General features: G+C 37.5%; 1 protein-coding gene across 8 annotated transcripts; it reads right to left on the bottom strand.

Moving 5' to 3' along the window:
- Positions 1–2,743: 2,743 nt before the first annotated feature.
- On the bottom strand, positions 2,744–6,667 carry LOC104223110 (single-stranded DNA-binding protein WHY2, mitochondrial). Of its 8 annotated transcripts, none has more exons than XM_009774493.2 (8): positions 6,548–6,667; positions 5,412–5,494; positions 5,163–5,260; positions 4,989–5,081; positions 4,341–4,435; positions 4,094–4,167; positions 3,711–3,799; positions 2,744–3,063 (listed from the first exon to the last, which is right to left on the bottom strand). In XM_009774493.2, exons 1-8 carry the CDS (start codon positions 6,583–6,585, stop codon positions 2,947–2,949), a joined length of 687 nt encoding a protein of 228 aa, XP_009772795.1. In that variant the 5' UTR covers positions 6,586–6,667; the 3' UTR covers positions 2,744–2,946. The 8 variants fall into 8 exon arrangements, with proteins under 8 accessions (XP_009772795.1, XP_070026970.1, XP_009772779.1 ...); XM_070170869.1 differs by having other exon boundaries at positions 5,163–5,263; XM_009774477.2 differs by having other exon boundaries at positions 5,376–5,494.
- Positions 6,668–12,660: the final 5,993 nt, after the last annotated feature.

A 12,660-nucleotide genomic window follows, 5' to 3' on the forward strand; every position in this document is an offset into this window, starting at 1 on the left:
GAGGAACGAGTGATTCAGTCGACAAAAGAGGGTAGGAGTAAAAGGAACAATTCCAAAAGATCATAACGAATTAATAAAGAAAGAATTACAAGAAAATACACATGAGTTCACACGATAATAAAAAATAGCTTATGTTTTTTAAGTTTTACCTCACCTAACACATATTGTACATATTTTAAAAGCACTAGTAAATTCAAAATTTGTGTTCTTACAACCATTGCTTCTAAAAGCTATGAAGTTAAATCTGTGTTCTCACAATCATTGCTTTCACTCTCTCTTCTCCTCACATCTTCTACATATACTTCAAGGGACCATGTATTTTCTACTTCTCCTCTTGTGTCAGCTACTTGCAATGTAAGAAAATTGAAGAGTAGACGTCCACCATTGAAAACCATTCAAAGCTTTGCTTTTGAAAATATTTTTTTTTTGAATTTGTTAGTTGTTTGGATTAGGTGTTGTTCCAATTGATTGAAAATATCAAAAAGAGTTCAAAATTTAAATTTGAAGTGATTTGGAATAGATTTGAGCAAGATTTGAGTTAAATTTCAGAAAAGACGCAAGAAAGAAGACGAAATCAGTTGTATAATTATGTATAATATTGTATAATAGTGTATATGAGTGTAGAAACATACCTTATACACCATTATACACCTTTATACAAGCGTCTGTAGACGAACTTCTTTCACGATTTTCAGTTGCAATTCTTGTTCAAAACCAGTCCAAATCTTCATTAAATGACTTCAAATTTTATATACAACCACCTTATACTATTTCTAACAAGTCTAAATAACACCCACTCCAAAATCTCACAAAATCAAATTCGAAATTTAAACATACATATTTAAGCTTGTTAAAAATCTAATTTTCACCACCCAAATGAATTTGATTTGTTGAAATAATATTTGAGTCACAATTACTAATTCGAAAATTAATTTAAAAGCTTGAGGAATCTTTTTTAAAAATTAAATAGTAATTTTGAGAACTTATTGGAGTTGGATGTTGAATCTTAGCTTATTATTTTTGGGCTAATTGATTGTAAATTAAAATATGGGATATAAAATTGAAAAGTAAGGAGTTCAATTGTTCTAATGTGAAATTTTACCATTAATAAATGTGGGCGGGCCTCGAATTGGGCAAAATGCAACCCTTAACTTCCCTATCATGCGGACCCCTTAAGAGCCGTGGGCAACGCAGGGGCTGCGGTGACCATTCACGAATGCAAAGTAATGGTAGCTGCTTAACTTCTTTATACTTAACATCAATTTTAAATTCATTTTCGTAAATAATAAAAACATGTGTAATTGTATTTCATACATTACACTTACTAAGTTAATATCTTGAATCAATCTCTACGACGACAATAACAATATCAATAATAACCCAGGGTAATTTTACAAGTGAAGATATGAAGAGGACAAAATATACGCATACTTTACCTTTTATCTAGTAAAAATAGAGAAATTATTTTTGATAAACAAATCCCCACTATCAGCTAAAATCCTTCTTTCATCTATTTCTAATAGTAGTAGTTACTCTTCCTTTTACGTACACAGAAAAAAGTAAGCATAGTAATCATTCAGTGACTCAAAATCTTGAAACTACTATCACTTGGTCACTACCTAAACCCCTTCCAATTAGTGTATCTAATAATTGCTTTACCTTTTTAGTCTTTTAGAGATTTTGCAATAATGTCAAGTTATACCTTCAAAAATCTTGTGATGTGAATTGTGATATACTCTGGTCTAGTAAAAAGAGAATCTCTCTTAAAGGCTTTAGAGCAAGATGGAGACAGAAGTTACCAAATTGATGTAAAACATTCCTTAAATCAATTGGTAAGTGGCGGAAATCTTGGTTGGTCACTTCCACGAGCCCGACATGCTTCACCTACCCTCCTCACTCCCTCCTTTTACAGTTTGACGTGCGGTGGAGAATTTAATAATAGTAAACTTTGGTGAACAACTTAACATATAATAGACAAAATATAGCATCAACTCTACCGACCGGATAGAGAAATCCATGAAGAGCATAAATATGACAATGTAGTAAACTTCAACGAACAACTTAACAAATAGGTAGAGTAATAAGAGCTCAACTCTACCAAATTGGTAGAGAAATCTTGAAGAGCAAAAATATGATAATTCTTAATTTTATCCAATAGAAAAATCCCTAAAGAGCTTGTACATATCAGGGATCATTTTTTAACAACCACAAATTTTGAGGGCATTCCGCTGAGACCACACAAAAAGTCCCTTTTAGTCAATCTCTCATGTATGGCTCCATGATTTTGTGAAACCGACCAAAATGGTGAAATGGAACCGTGCCAAATGGATTATTAGGTTCTTAATAAAATCTACATGTTTTAGTATATATTTATAACTGTATTTGGGCATTATGTCATGGGTCTTGAGGTGGATTAAATGAAAACGAATGTAACACCAAAACATACTCTATATCTTTGCTTTTGCAAGTCTACAAAATAAACAATCAAGATAAAGAGACACTAATCAGCGTGAAGTCACTAGATGCCTGGTGTTAGACACATCATTTATTCAAGCCACTGCATTTCGTTCTAATTGGACATACTGGCTGTGTCACAAGCTGATATGGAGATTTCAATTCCATTGTAACAGACTGTAATTGTTTGCCCTACACTACACAGGATATATTCTCCAAAGTTTCAACTCTGAAATTAATCTGATCGTATGCAGGAAGTCTAGAGCAATAAGACAGAATCAACCTGTGATGCAAGAGAACCAGACACTTCTTAAGTTTACATTGCACCCAAAAGACAGAAAGGCAAGCAAGGTCCTTTTCACAACCAAAATGTTTAAGTCTTTCTGAAAAGTTAGCTAATACACATACATTTTCTTCTTCGGTAGAATCTAAAAAGAGAACCTAGTTCATAGGAGAATGAGACTAGTACAGTACACAATAACATATAGTCTCTCATCTATCCCACTCCGTCTCCATAAGTTGTGGAACCACCTTTGAGGGACTTTGAGAGACGCTTTCTGAAGGCTGATTAGTGAAGCGATCCCATCCCATGATATGAGGCAGCGCAAACTACATTTAGAAGACCAAAATCATAAATGGACAATGAGAACCATAGCAAAAAAAGTTCCATCTCAAAAAAGAACAGCCAAAAAGTCAAATGAAGCTGCAAGCCAATAGAGAGACATTTGTAGAAGGCACGCATCAGAAAAGGACATTTTACTTGGTGATTACTTTATATGAGAATGTGATTGCAAGTACACAACTTGTAAGCCGTCAAAGTCAAACAGATTAGAATAAATTAAAGGAAGCAAACAATAAATAAAATCCCTTTAATATTCCTAGAAATATTTTTGTTTGGAAAACTTAATTTTCAAAACTTTCTCAAAAAATCTCAAAATAAAGGCATTCACTCCAATGAGCGTCATATGAGGTTCATTTATTGCCCATCAAAAGATTGTATGCTTTTTCGTTTTCGTGTAAAGAATAAAAACGTTTTCTTATAAACCAGATCGCTGGACAGATGATGATGTACGAGGTTCTGACTCCCATTTTAACTTCTTTCTCACAAGCTCCATTTATCTGATATAAAATGTTCATCCACCATCATATATATTTCACTAACGAACTCAGAGCTAGGACAATAAAAGGAAACAGAAGCATCTCTTAGTAATAGGAAACAGATTCTTTTTCAACAAAAGCATCTTAGAAGAACGTACACTGAAAGCTGTCCGCATAACAGCAAACTCAGCAGTAGTAACAGGAACAGTAAACCGATCATTGGTTTTGAGATTATTGTTGACCACACCTGCATAAAGGAAAAAATCAAAATGCTGCATAAATTATGAGCACTAATAACATGTGCTGGCTGGCCAAATTATGAAAGAAACGCACCAAGACGCCATACAGGAAAAGGATGTAACATATACTATATCATTTCTTGAACATGCAGCTAAAACAGTTACTTTAAGGATACCATGGATCCTTAACATGGATAGCTACCCATTACAGAACAGATGGTGACACTTTGAAAGCATCTAATGGGTTGAAAGAAAAATTTAATAGAAAAGGTGAACAGGCGCACATATAGATTGAGACTTACTCAATGAAACGAAATAACCACTGCCATCAGCATTTGGCTTAAAAGACAAGCTCTTTCTTACTTGACCAGCGTTGCTGTAACATTTAACTTTTGCTTAGATATACAGTAAGAGATAGGAAATTAAGGGAAACTACTAAAGAGTAGGACGAAAGGATCCCATCTGAAAGTGCGTAATCAATGTATATGTATATATATGATATATCTACTCAAAATAACCCTAAGCCAAGAACTGAATCAGCCAATAAACCTTGATAGCATTGAAGGATCATGGAAGAATTCGCAAGAATCTCTGGTCCCGATACTTATCAATGATCCAACCTCTGTTGCTGATAAAGCAAACAACTGCAATATGTTGAATTATCTGTCAGTCAAGTCAGAGTTCAGATATGTGAACACGTACAAGTAGAGAAAGAGAAAGTGAGAGTGATGCAGAAAACATACAGATGGGTATTCATTTAGAAGTAGCATACAGATGGATATTTGAGAAAAGAAAAAAAGACGGATTTATAGATGAATAATATCTCTAAGGAAGACCAAGCCAAGCAGCAATGCAACACCAACAAGAAATTTACAAGCAAGCTTACTATAAACTTATAAGTTGGTGGCTCATACAAGACCAATCAACCCAATGTCAGAGATTTAGGACTGCTAATAACCAGCAAAGAAGAAAGAAATTTTGCAGCCTAGAATAGCATTAAAAGCTGAAAGAAGACACCTAAAAGCAGAAAATAAGCTCCTGCTATATCTAATGTCCGTTAATATGTGTAAGCTCAAATTAAGTTTGTTTGACTCACTGCATTAGAGAGAATGAGAGACTGTTGATTGGAAGGAACTATTGAGGATGAAAAGGAAATAAGTTGCTCATATTTGCAAACTATATAAGCACATTCATTACCTGCCTCTTTTCCCAGTCATATTTGCGCTCGCCAACAGATGGCCAGAATGTCAACATAATGACACCACGGCGATTGAGCTTAACACCTCCAGACTATAAGAAGAAGAAAGGATGAGAGGAAGCATCATTTGAACATGACGATTCTATTTTTAAAAAAGGTAACAAATATCATACATCCAGTTTGCTAAATGTGGGCAGTCTAGGTTCAGCAGAAAGTGCCGCCTTGCCTTTAAATACTGAGTAGGGAGCAAACACTCGACCTGTCAATTTTCCTGCTGGCAAGAGATAAGACAAAAAGATTCCAATAGCATCAACATCTAACATTACTACTTATTAATGAAAATATCACATAGAGACTTCATAAGTATCTGGAAAATTTCTCTATACCATCAGCCACAATATTCTGTCTAACAGTAGAAAAACCTGCAAGAGTGTTGATGGCATGCTGCCAGATGGAATCTCTGACACCCTCTCCAGGTAATCTCTTATGCAACAACTGATTCCTACTAAGCAGAGAGAAAAACTCACGTTAGAAAGTTTTCTTCTATTTCTTTTTAATCAGTAACATCATGTTAGAAAGTTTATCCTCACTCTGCATGCTAGCAGTTATTTTTCTGGGTCCTTAAGCCAATTGATCTGCTTTCTACAAATTTTAATGAGAATTTTAAGTGCCTCCATAATATAACTTTGAACTGGGGTCTTAAATAAATTTATACTCCCTCTGTTTCAATTTGTTTGAACCTTTTCGGACTACGAGGGTCAAATTGACTATTCTCCGTGTGAATTTGGGCATAAATTCTTTATATTTTCTGAAATAGATAAAAAAAATACTATAAGTCACAATAGTTAACAATTTAAAATATTAAAAACCTATTTGGAAAAAACATGGTCAAAGAAAACCTTGCTAGACTCCCCAAATAGTAATAGATTCATTCTTTTTGAAACGGAGGAAGTAGTAGTTTATGTATGGTCGGCTTCCTTGCTTCCACCAAAGCTTAGGCATTTGGGAAGTGATCACCTAGTGCTTTTTGACTCCGCTGGTATTTTAAATCTGAGACCTCATAATTCTCCTCTCGCTTTATTGACCACTAGGTCACACACTCACACCCTTGGTGCTTGGCTTTAACTTATATTTGGCGTCTATCTTTTTTTCTTTTAACGGGCATATTTGGCATCTAATCCAAAATGGGAAGTGTATATACACCAAAGTTCGAGAGTGATCAACAGTGCACGAAGATTCAAGTTAGAGTTTGGCTCCTATTTTTCCCAGTAAAATGGAAATGATCACAGCGTTTCAACTAGGACCAATCATTCTTCCAAATCAATATTCATTGACTAAAGGTCAAGGGTATTTTCCATAACCCATGCCTGTAAAAGAAAACATACGCGTCCACTTTCGAATAATGGGAAAAGGGAGAAATAAGATTGGAACTTGAACATCGGATAACAAAAAGAAAAAAGAGCAGTTAGGGTTTAAGCAGGGGTTTAGCTTAAATGGTTTGTGTAATACATATGGGAGAGTATCGTGAAAACAGAAAGCAGTGGTTTAAGCAGAGAACCTGGGGCGTAAGAGTCCAATGAGTTTCAATATCGCCATAGAAAGGAGCGGAGAGCCTTCAATTTTCAAACACTGCTACCTTGTGCTTCTTCCACTTTCCTCGGACGAAATGCTCAAAAATAAAAGGTCGGTCCCAAAGTGAATACATAAAGAATTGTGACGACCCAAGGGGTCATCACCGTAATTCTTCTTTGTTCCGTGTTCCCGAGGCCTTGAAAACCTCGCTTTTAGTTGTCTCGATTGGCGTGCGCAGTTCGGACGCGTAGCCGGAAAATTTTTATGTTAGAATATGTGAATTATGTGAAACATTTGATGAATTTTGGTATTAATATGCATAATGTTGACTTCGGTCAACATTTTGGGTAAACGGACCCGGACCTGTGATTCGACGGTCCCGGAGGGTTCGTAGAAAAATATGGGACTTGGGCGTGTGCCCGGAATCAAATTCTGAGGTCCCAAGCCCGAGAAATGAATTTTTGAAAGAAATTATTTTTCTGAAATTTGATATGAAAATTTGAAATGAAAAGGAGTTAGAAAATATAGGTATCGGGCTCGTATTTTGGTTCCGACGCCCGGTACAAGTCTTAAATATGTGTTAAGCACTATCTGTAAAGTTTGGCTAAAAACGGACGTCATATGACGTGTTTCGGACTAAAAATGGAGAGTTTGAGTTATGAAAGTTGAAGAAAGAAAATCATGTGTTTGAGGCTTGATCCTATGTATATGATGTTATTTTGGCGATTTGATCGCACGAGTAAGTCCGTAAGATATTTTTAAGGTTGTGTGCATGTTTGGTTTGGAGCCCCGAGGGCTCGGGTGAGTTTTGAATGGGGCCCGGGAGGTCTTGGACTTAAGAAAATGCAGGTTCAGGTGTTGCAGACACCAGCGCGGCCGCGGCCATTTCCGCGCGGCCGCGATGCATTTTTGTACGGTCCGCGTGGCTGAGTCTGAGGACTAGGGTTTCAGGTTAGCCAGCGCGGCTGCGCACCAAAACAGTGCGGTCCGCGCTGGAAGGGTTCAGAGAAGCCCCACTTTTCTCCCACTCGGCGCGGCCGCAACACATTTTTGTGCGGTCCGCGCCAGGTCCTCAGAAAGGTATACAAGTTCGGAAATCTCAGTCATTTTTCACTTTTCAAAAACCCAAAACCTAAGAGGCGATTTTCCAAACAACTTTTCTTCTCCAAAACGATTGGTAAGTGATTTCTAACTTAATTTCTTTATCCCTTAACATCTTTTAATATAATTTCAACTTCAAATCAAAGATTTTCATGGGGAAAATTGGGTGTTTTGGGTAGAATCTAGGTTTTCTACAAATTGAGAAGTTGGACCTCAATTTGGGGTCCGATTTAAAAACAAATCATATATTTGGATTCGTGGGGGAATGGGTAACCGGGTTTTGGTCCGAACCTCGAGTTTCGACCACGTGGGTCCGGGGGTATTTTTGACCTTTTTGGGAAAAACCTTGAAAAATCTATTTTCATGCATTGGGGATGATTCATTTAGTAATTATTAATGTGATTAAGTAACTTATGACTAGATTCGAGCGGATTGGTGGTGGAATCAAGAGGTAAAGCTATACTAGAAGCGTGAGTTGAGTTTGGAGCATTCGAGGTAAGTGTTTGTTCTAACTTTGGCTTGAGGGAATAGGATTAGGATGATATTTGCTACTTGCTAATGTGGAGTACGGTGTATAGGCATGGTGACGGTTATCTATGCACCGGAGTCTAGCATGACCGTGAGTCTTGATTGCTTTTAATTCGAATAATGTGACACAAGCTCCTTGTTTATTTGATAAGTTTCATATAATGTGAACGGTTGAGGAAGAATGATTTAAAAGGAGAATGTGTTGTGAATACTCCCTTGCCGGGATGTGTAGACTGATATATATATTCTCCCTTGTCGGGATATTTTGGGTTGTTAGCTGTACCCTTGCCGGGTTAAAGGTATTGAGTTGTTATTCTCCCCTGAAGGGGTCTACTATATGAAGTCAGATATTATGAACTATAATATGGGATCGTGTGGCACGCCGTCCACTTATATATGATATTATGGGATCGTGTGGCACGCCGTCCACTTATATATGATATTATGGGATCGTGTGGCACGCCGTCCACTTATATATGATATTATGGGATCGTGTGGCACGCCGTCCACTTATATATGATATTATGGGATCGTGTGGCACGCCGTCCACTTATATATGATATTATGGGATCGTGTGGCACGCCGTCCACTTATATATGATATTATGGGATCGTGTGGCACGCCGTCCACTTATATATGATATTATGGGATCGTGTGGCACGCCGTCCACTTATATATGATATTATGGGATCGTGTGGCACGCCGTCCACTATATATATATATATATATATATATATATATATATATCATGGAAACCGGAGTTTCTTCTATTTATTTCCGATATTTCATTTTTATCTGTTACTCCCCGATAGCATGTCCCCTCCCAGTTTTACTTTGTATTATCTTGTTATTGTTTTCTTGCACTTGTTGTATATATATCTGTACAGGTTAATTGTGGTAGGTACTGTCTAGCCTCGTCACTACTTCGCCGGGGTTAGGCCAGACACTTACCAGCACATGGGGTCGGTTGTGCTGATGCTACACTCTGTGCATTTTTGGTGCACAGATCAGGGAGCAGCTTACGGACCGCAGCAGTAGGACTTCTAGGAGCTATCTTCAGTCCAGGGACTCTCGAGGTAGCCTAGCTGGCGTTCGCAGGCCGAAGTCCCTTTCCATGTTTTTTGTTTGTTTATCTTGTATCAGACAAACATGATGTATTTTCCCTTCAGACATTGATTGTAGTATTCTGTAGTAGTCCGTGAGCTAGTGACACCAGACTCTGGGTAGCATTTTGGTTCAAACTTCCGCACTTTTGGTTTTCAGTTGCTTTAGATTTAAAGTCTTCCGCTTAGATTTTGTCTCGTTTATTATATTGTTTGAAAGAAAGCAAGAAAGGTGTTTTAAATATTTGGCTTGCCTAGCTCCGATAGTAGGCGCCATCACGACACCCGATGGTGGGAAATCCGGGTCGTGACAAGAACACTTCGAAATTCAGAATGGGTAATTTTGTATTGGAAAAAAAAATACTATTCTTTGAGTTTTTTCTAAAACTAGTCTTATGGTACGCCGCATGTACCTAAGTTAGTGAGACTATTTAGAAATCACATAAGTACTACTCCTATTTAATATACTCCTATGTTTGTATTATAAAATCAAAATTATTTTATACTCCTTAAAACTTATATTTAATTTTAGTTAAAAAGGCTAATATAAAAACTTCCATGTTAATTTTTCTATTTTTTTATTTTCTTTCACCACCAATACTACTCTTATGAAAACCAATTTAGGCCTCCTAAGAGTTTTGTCAACTTGAAAAATAATTTTAGTTAACGATAAGTTAGATAAATAATTGAATTGGATTCTTAGACTTAATTATTTGGAGTTAACATTAAAAAAAAGAATTTATTTTTTGTTTATTCAAATTCTTAATATTAGATCATTCTAAGTTTTAAATATTTAATTATAACTTAGAAGAGATTATAATTATGTTACATTGCTCAAATAAGAAAATAATTATGTAAGGTAATTAAAAGTTAATTTATTTAACGTACTGAATGCTAAAAATTTCTACATAACCTTAGTTAATTTTCAGGTCCTCAACATTAAAATAATTAATATGAAAGATATTATAATTATGTTAAATAATTCTAACATGAAAGGTTTAAGAAGCTATTGGCTAGGATAAAACACCTAAATATTGGTCACAAAATCCCATATTATTATTATTATTATGTGTCACGACCCTAAACTCGGACCCGGTCGTGATGGCGCTTCTCATGAAGACAAGGCCAGCCGACACTTCCCATTTTCCAATTTATTAACAGTTAAGCATTTAGAAACAATCGAAACATTAATAAATAAATCCAAAGTAGCAGATAATATCATAAATACGCGGAAGAACACCCAACGCAGCCCTAACCGGGGTGTCACTAGTCATGAGCATCTATAGGTCATAATACAAATCCGCTAAGTCTATAAACTAGTACAACTGTCTGAAAGGAGATAGAGATGATAAGGATGGAGAAACACGGGATTGTGGACGTCAGGCAGCTACCTCGTGAACTCCAAATGTCCGCCTGAAGCTGGAAGGATCAGCACTCGGGAGCGGAACCAGCTACGCCTGAATCTGCACACAAGGTGCAGGGAGAAGTGAGTACTCCAACTCAGTGAGTAACAAATGTAAATAAAGACTGAAAGCAAGAAATCACGTAAGGCACAAAACATTCTATAATGAAGCAGTAAAACCATTTAAAAACAGTAAATCAGTGAAATATAGGTAAAATCCTTTAACTCAAATGTAGTTTCATGAAAAGCCTTCTTCAATAATTAAGCAGGTAATTGACAGTCAACTATGAAAAGTAAACACATAAAGACTCGCCCTTCGGGTACAGTATCAACAAATCCGCCCCTCGGGCAACATCTCAGAACAGTACCAGCCCCTCGGGCAATCACATAGAACAATACCAGCCCCTCGGGCTCAATCTCACATCACAATGGGTACTTGCGCTCACTGGGGGTATACAGACTCCTGGAGGGACCCCTTACGGCCCAAGCACAATATCAAGCCACCTCGTGGCATCATCACTAGGCCATCAGCCTCATATCAATCAAGTGACCTCGTGGCGTACATATCTCAGGCCCTCGGCCTCAATATCAGTGTTTCCTCACAATATATGCCATCAGCCTTACTCAGTCAAAAATCCTCACAAGCCCCTCGGTCAATAGTAAAACAGTGTTTCTCAGTCCAAATATCATTTAAGCCTTAAAACTGAGTAAACATGGCTGAGTATAAAAACAGTGGAAAATAACATGACTGACTTCAAGTATAAAGTCAAAACAGTGAGAAAATATCAATAAAAAGTCCTGAAGGATTAAAATAGTTGGCACAAGGCCCAAATATGGCATTCAGCCCAAATAATGATGATAACAAATGGATTTCAGTCAAATACGTGGTAAAATCATCAATCGGGACGGACCAAGTCACAATCCCCAATAGTGCTCAACCCCACGCTCGTCATTAAGCTGTGTCTCACCTCAATATAGCACTACGATGTGCAAATCCGGGGTTTCAAACCCTCAGAACATCATTTACAATCATTACTCACCTCGAACCGGTCAAATTTCTAGCTCGCGATGCCTTTGCCCCTCGAATCGGCCTCCACTCGCGTCGAATCTGTCCAAAATCAGAACGAAGACGTCAAAATATGCTAAGGGAACGAAGCCCAAGCGAAAATAATCAAAATACGACATAAATCCCGAAATTACCAAAACCCAACCCCCGGGCCCACGCCTCGGAATTCAATAATTTTCACATCAACGGAATCATTATCCTCCCACGAGTCTATACATATCAAGAACACTGAAATCGGAGTTCAAATGACCCCTCAAATCCCCATTTAGAGGCCTCTTAAACTCAAACCCTAATCCCCAATTTTTCTTCTTTAGTCTCCACTAAAACCATGATTAAACAATGGAAAAATGATCTTAAACCCAAGTAATTAAGCTTAGGTAACTTACCCAACTGATATCCTTTGATTCCTCTTGAAATCCTATGCCTTAGCCTCTTTCCCGTCTTCAAAAATGATAAACTTAGCAAAATTTCACGAAGAAGACAATTTATACCTTCTGCCCAAACCTTTTCGCATCTGCGGTCTCATACCCGTTTCTGCGGTACCGCAATTGCGGTTCAACGTCCGCTTCTGCGGAATCACTTAAGTTCCCAGCCATCCGCATATGCAGTTCCTCGCCTGCATCTGCGACATCGCAGATGCGGTTCTCCTAGCCGCTTCTATGGTCCCAATCAAACATACCTCTGGTCACTTCTGCGGCCACTCTCTCGCATATGCGGCGCCGCACCTACGGTCCCCAATCCGCATGTGCGAAAATACCAGAAGCAGCAATTCAGCAGCTGCAACAACAATCCAAACTTTCCGTTAACCTTCCGAAATCACCCCGAGGCCCCCGGGACCTCAACCAAAAGCACAAATATATCCTAATACCTTATTCAAACTTGTTCCAATAATCAAAACA

This window comes from Nicotiana sylvestris, chromosome 3, assembly GCF_000393655.2.
Source record: "Nicotiana sylvestris chromosome 3, ASM39365v2, whole genome shotgun sequence".
NCBI classification, from domain to species: Eukaryota; Viridiplantae; Streptophyta; class Magnoliopsida; order Solanales; family Solanaceae; genus Nicotiana; species Nicotiana sylvestris.

What these genes read in the sequence shown, in the direction of transcription:
- LOC104223110 (XM_070170868.1), bottom strand. Translation starts at nt 6,585, where the DNA reads ATGGCGATATTGAAACTCATTGGACTCTTACGCCCCAG. An exon ending in ATTGGACTCTTACGCCCCAG is followed by an intron (nt 5,495 to 6,547) that starts GTTCTCTGCTTA and finishes CTCTCTGCTTAG; the next exon opens with TAGGAATCAGTTGTTGCATA. An exon ending in CCACATTTAGCAAACTGGAT is followed by an intron (nt 5,082 to 5,162) that starts GTATGATATTTG and finishes TTCTTCTTATAG; the next exon opens with TCTGGAGGTGTTAAGCTCAA.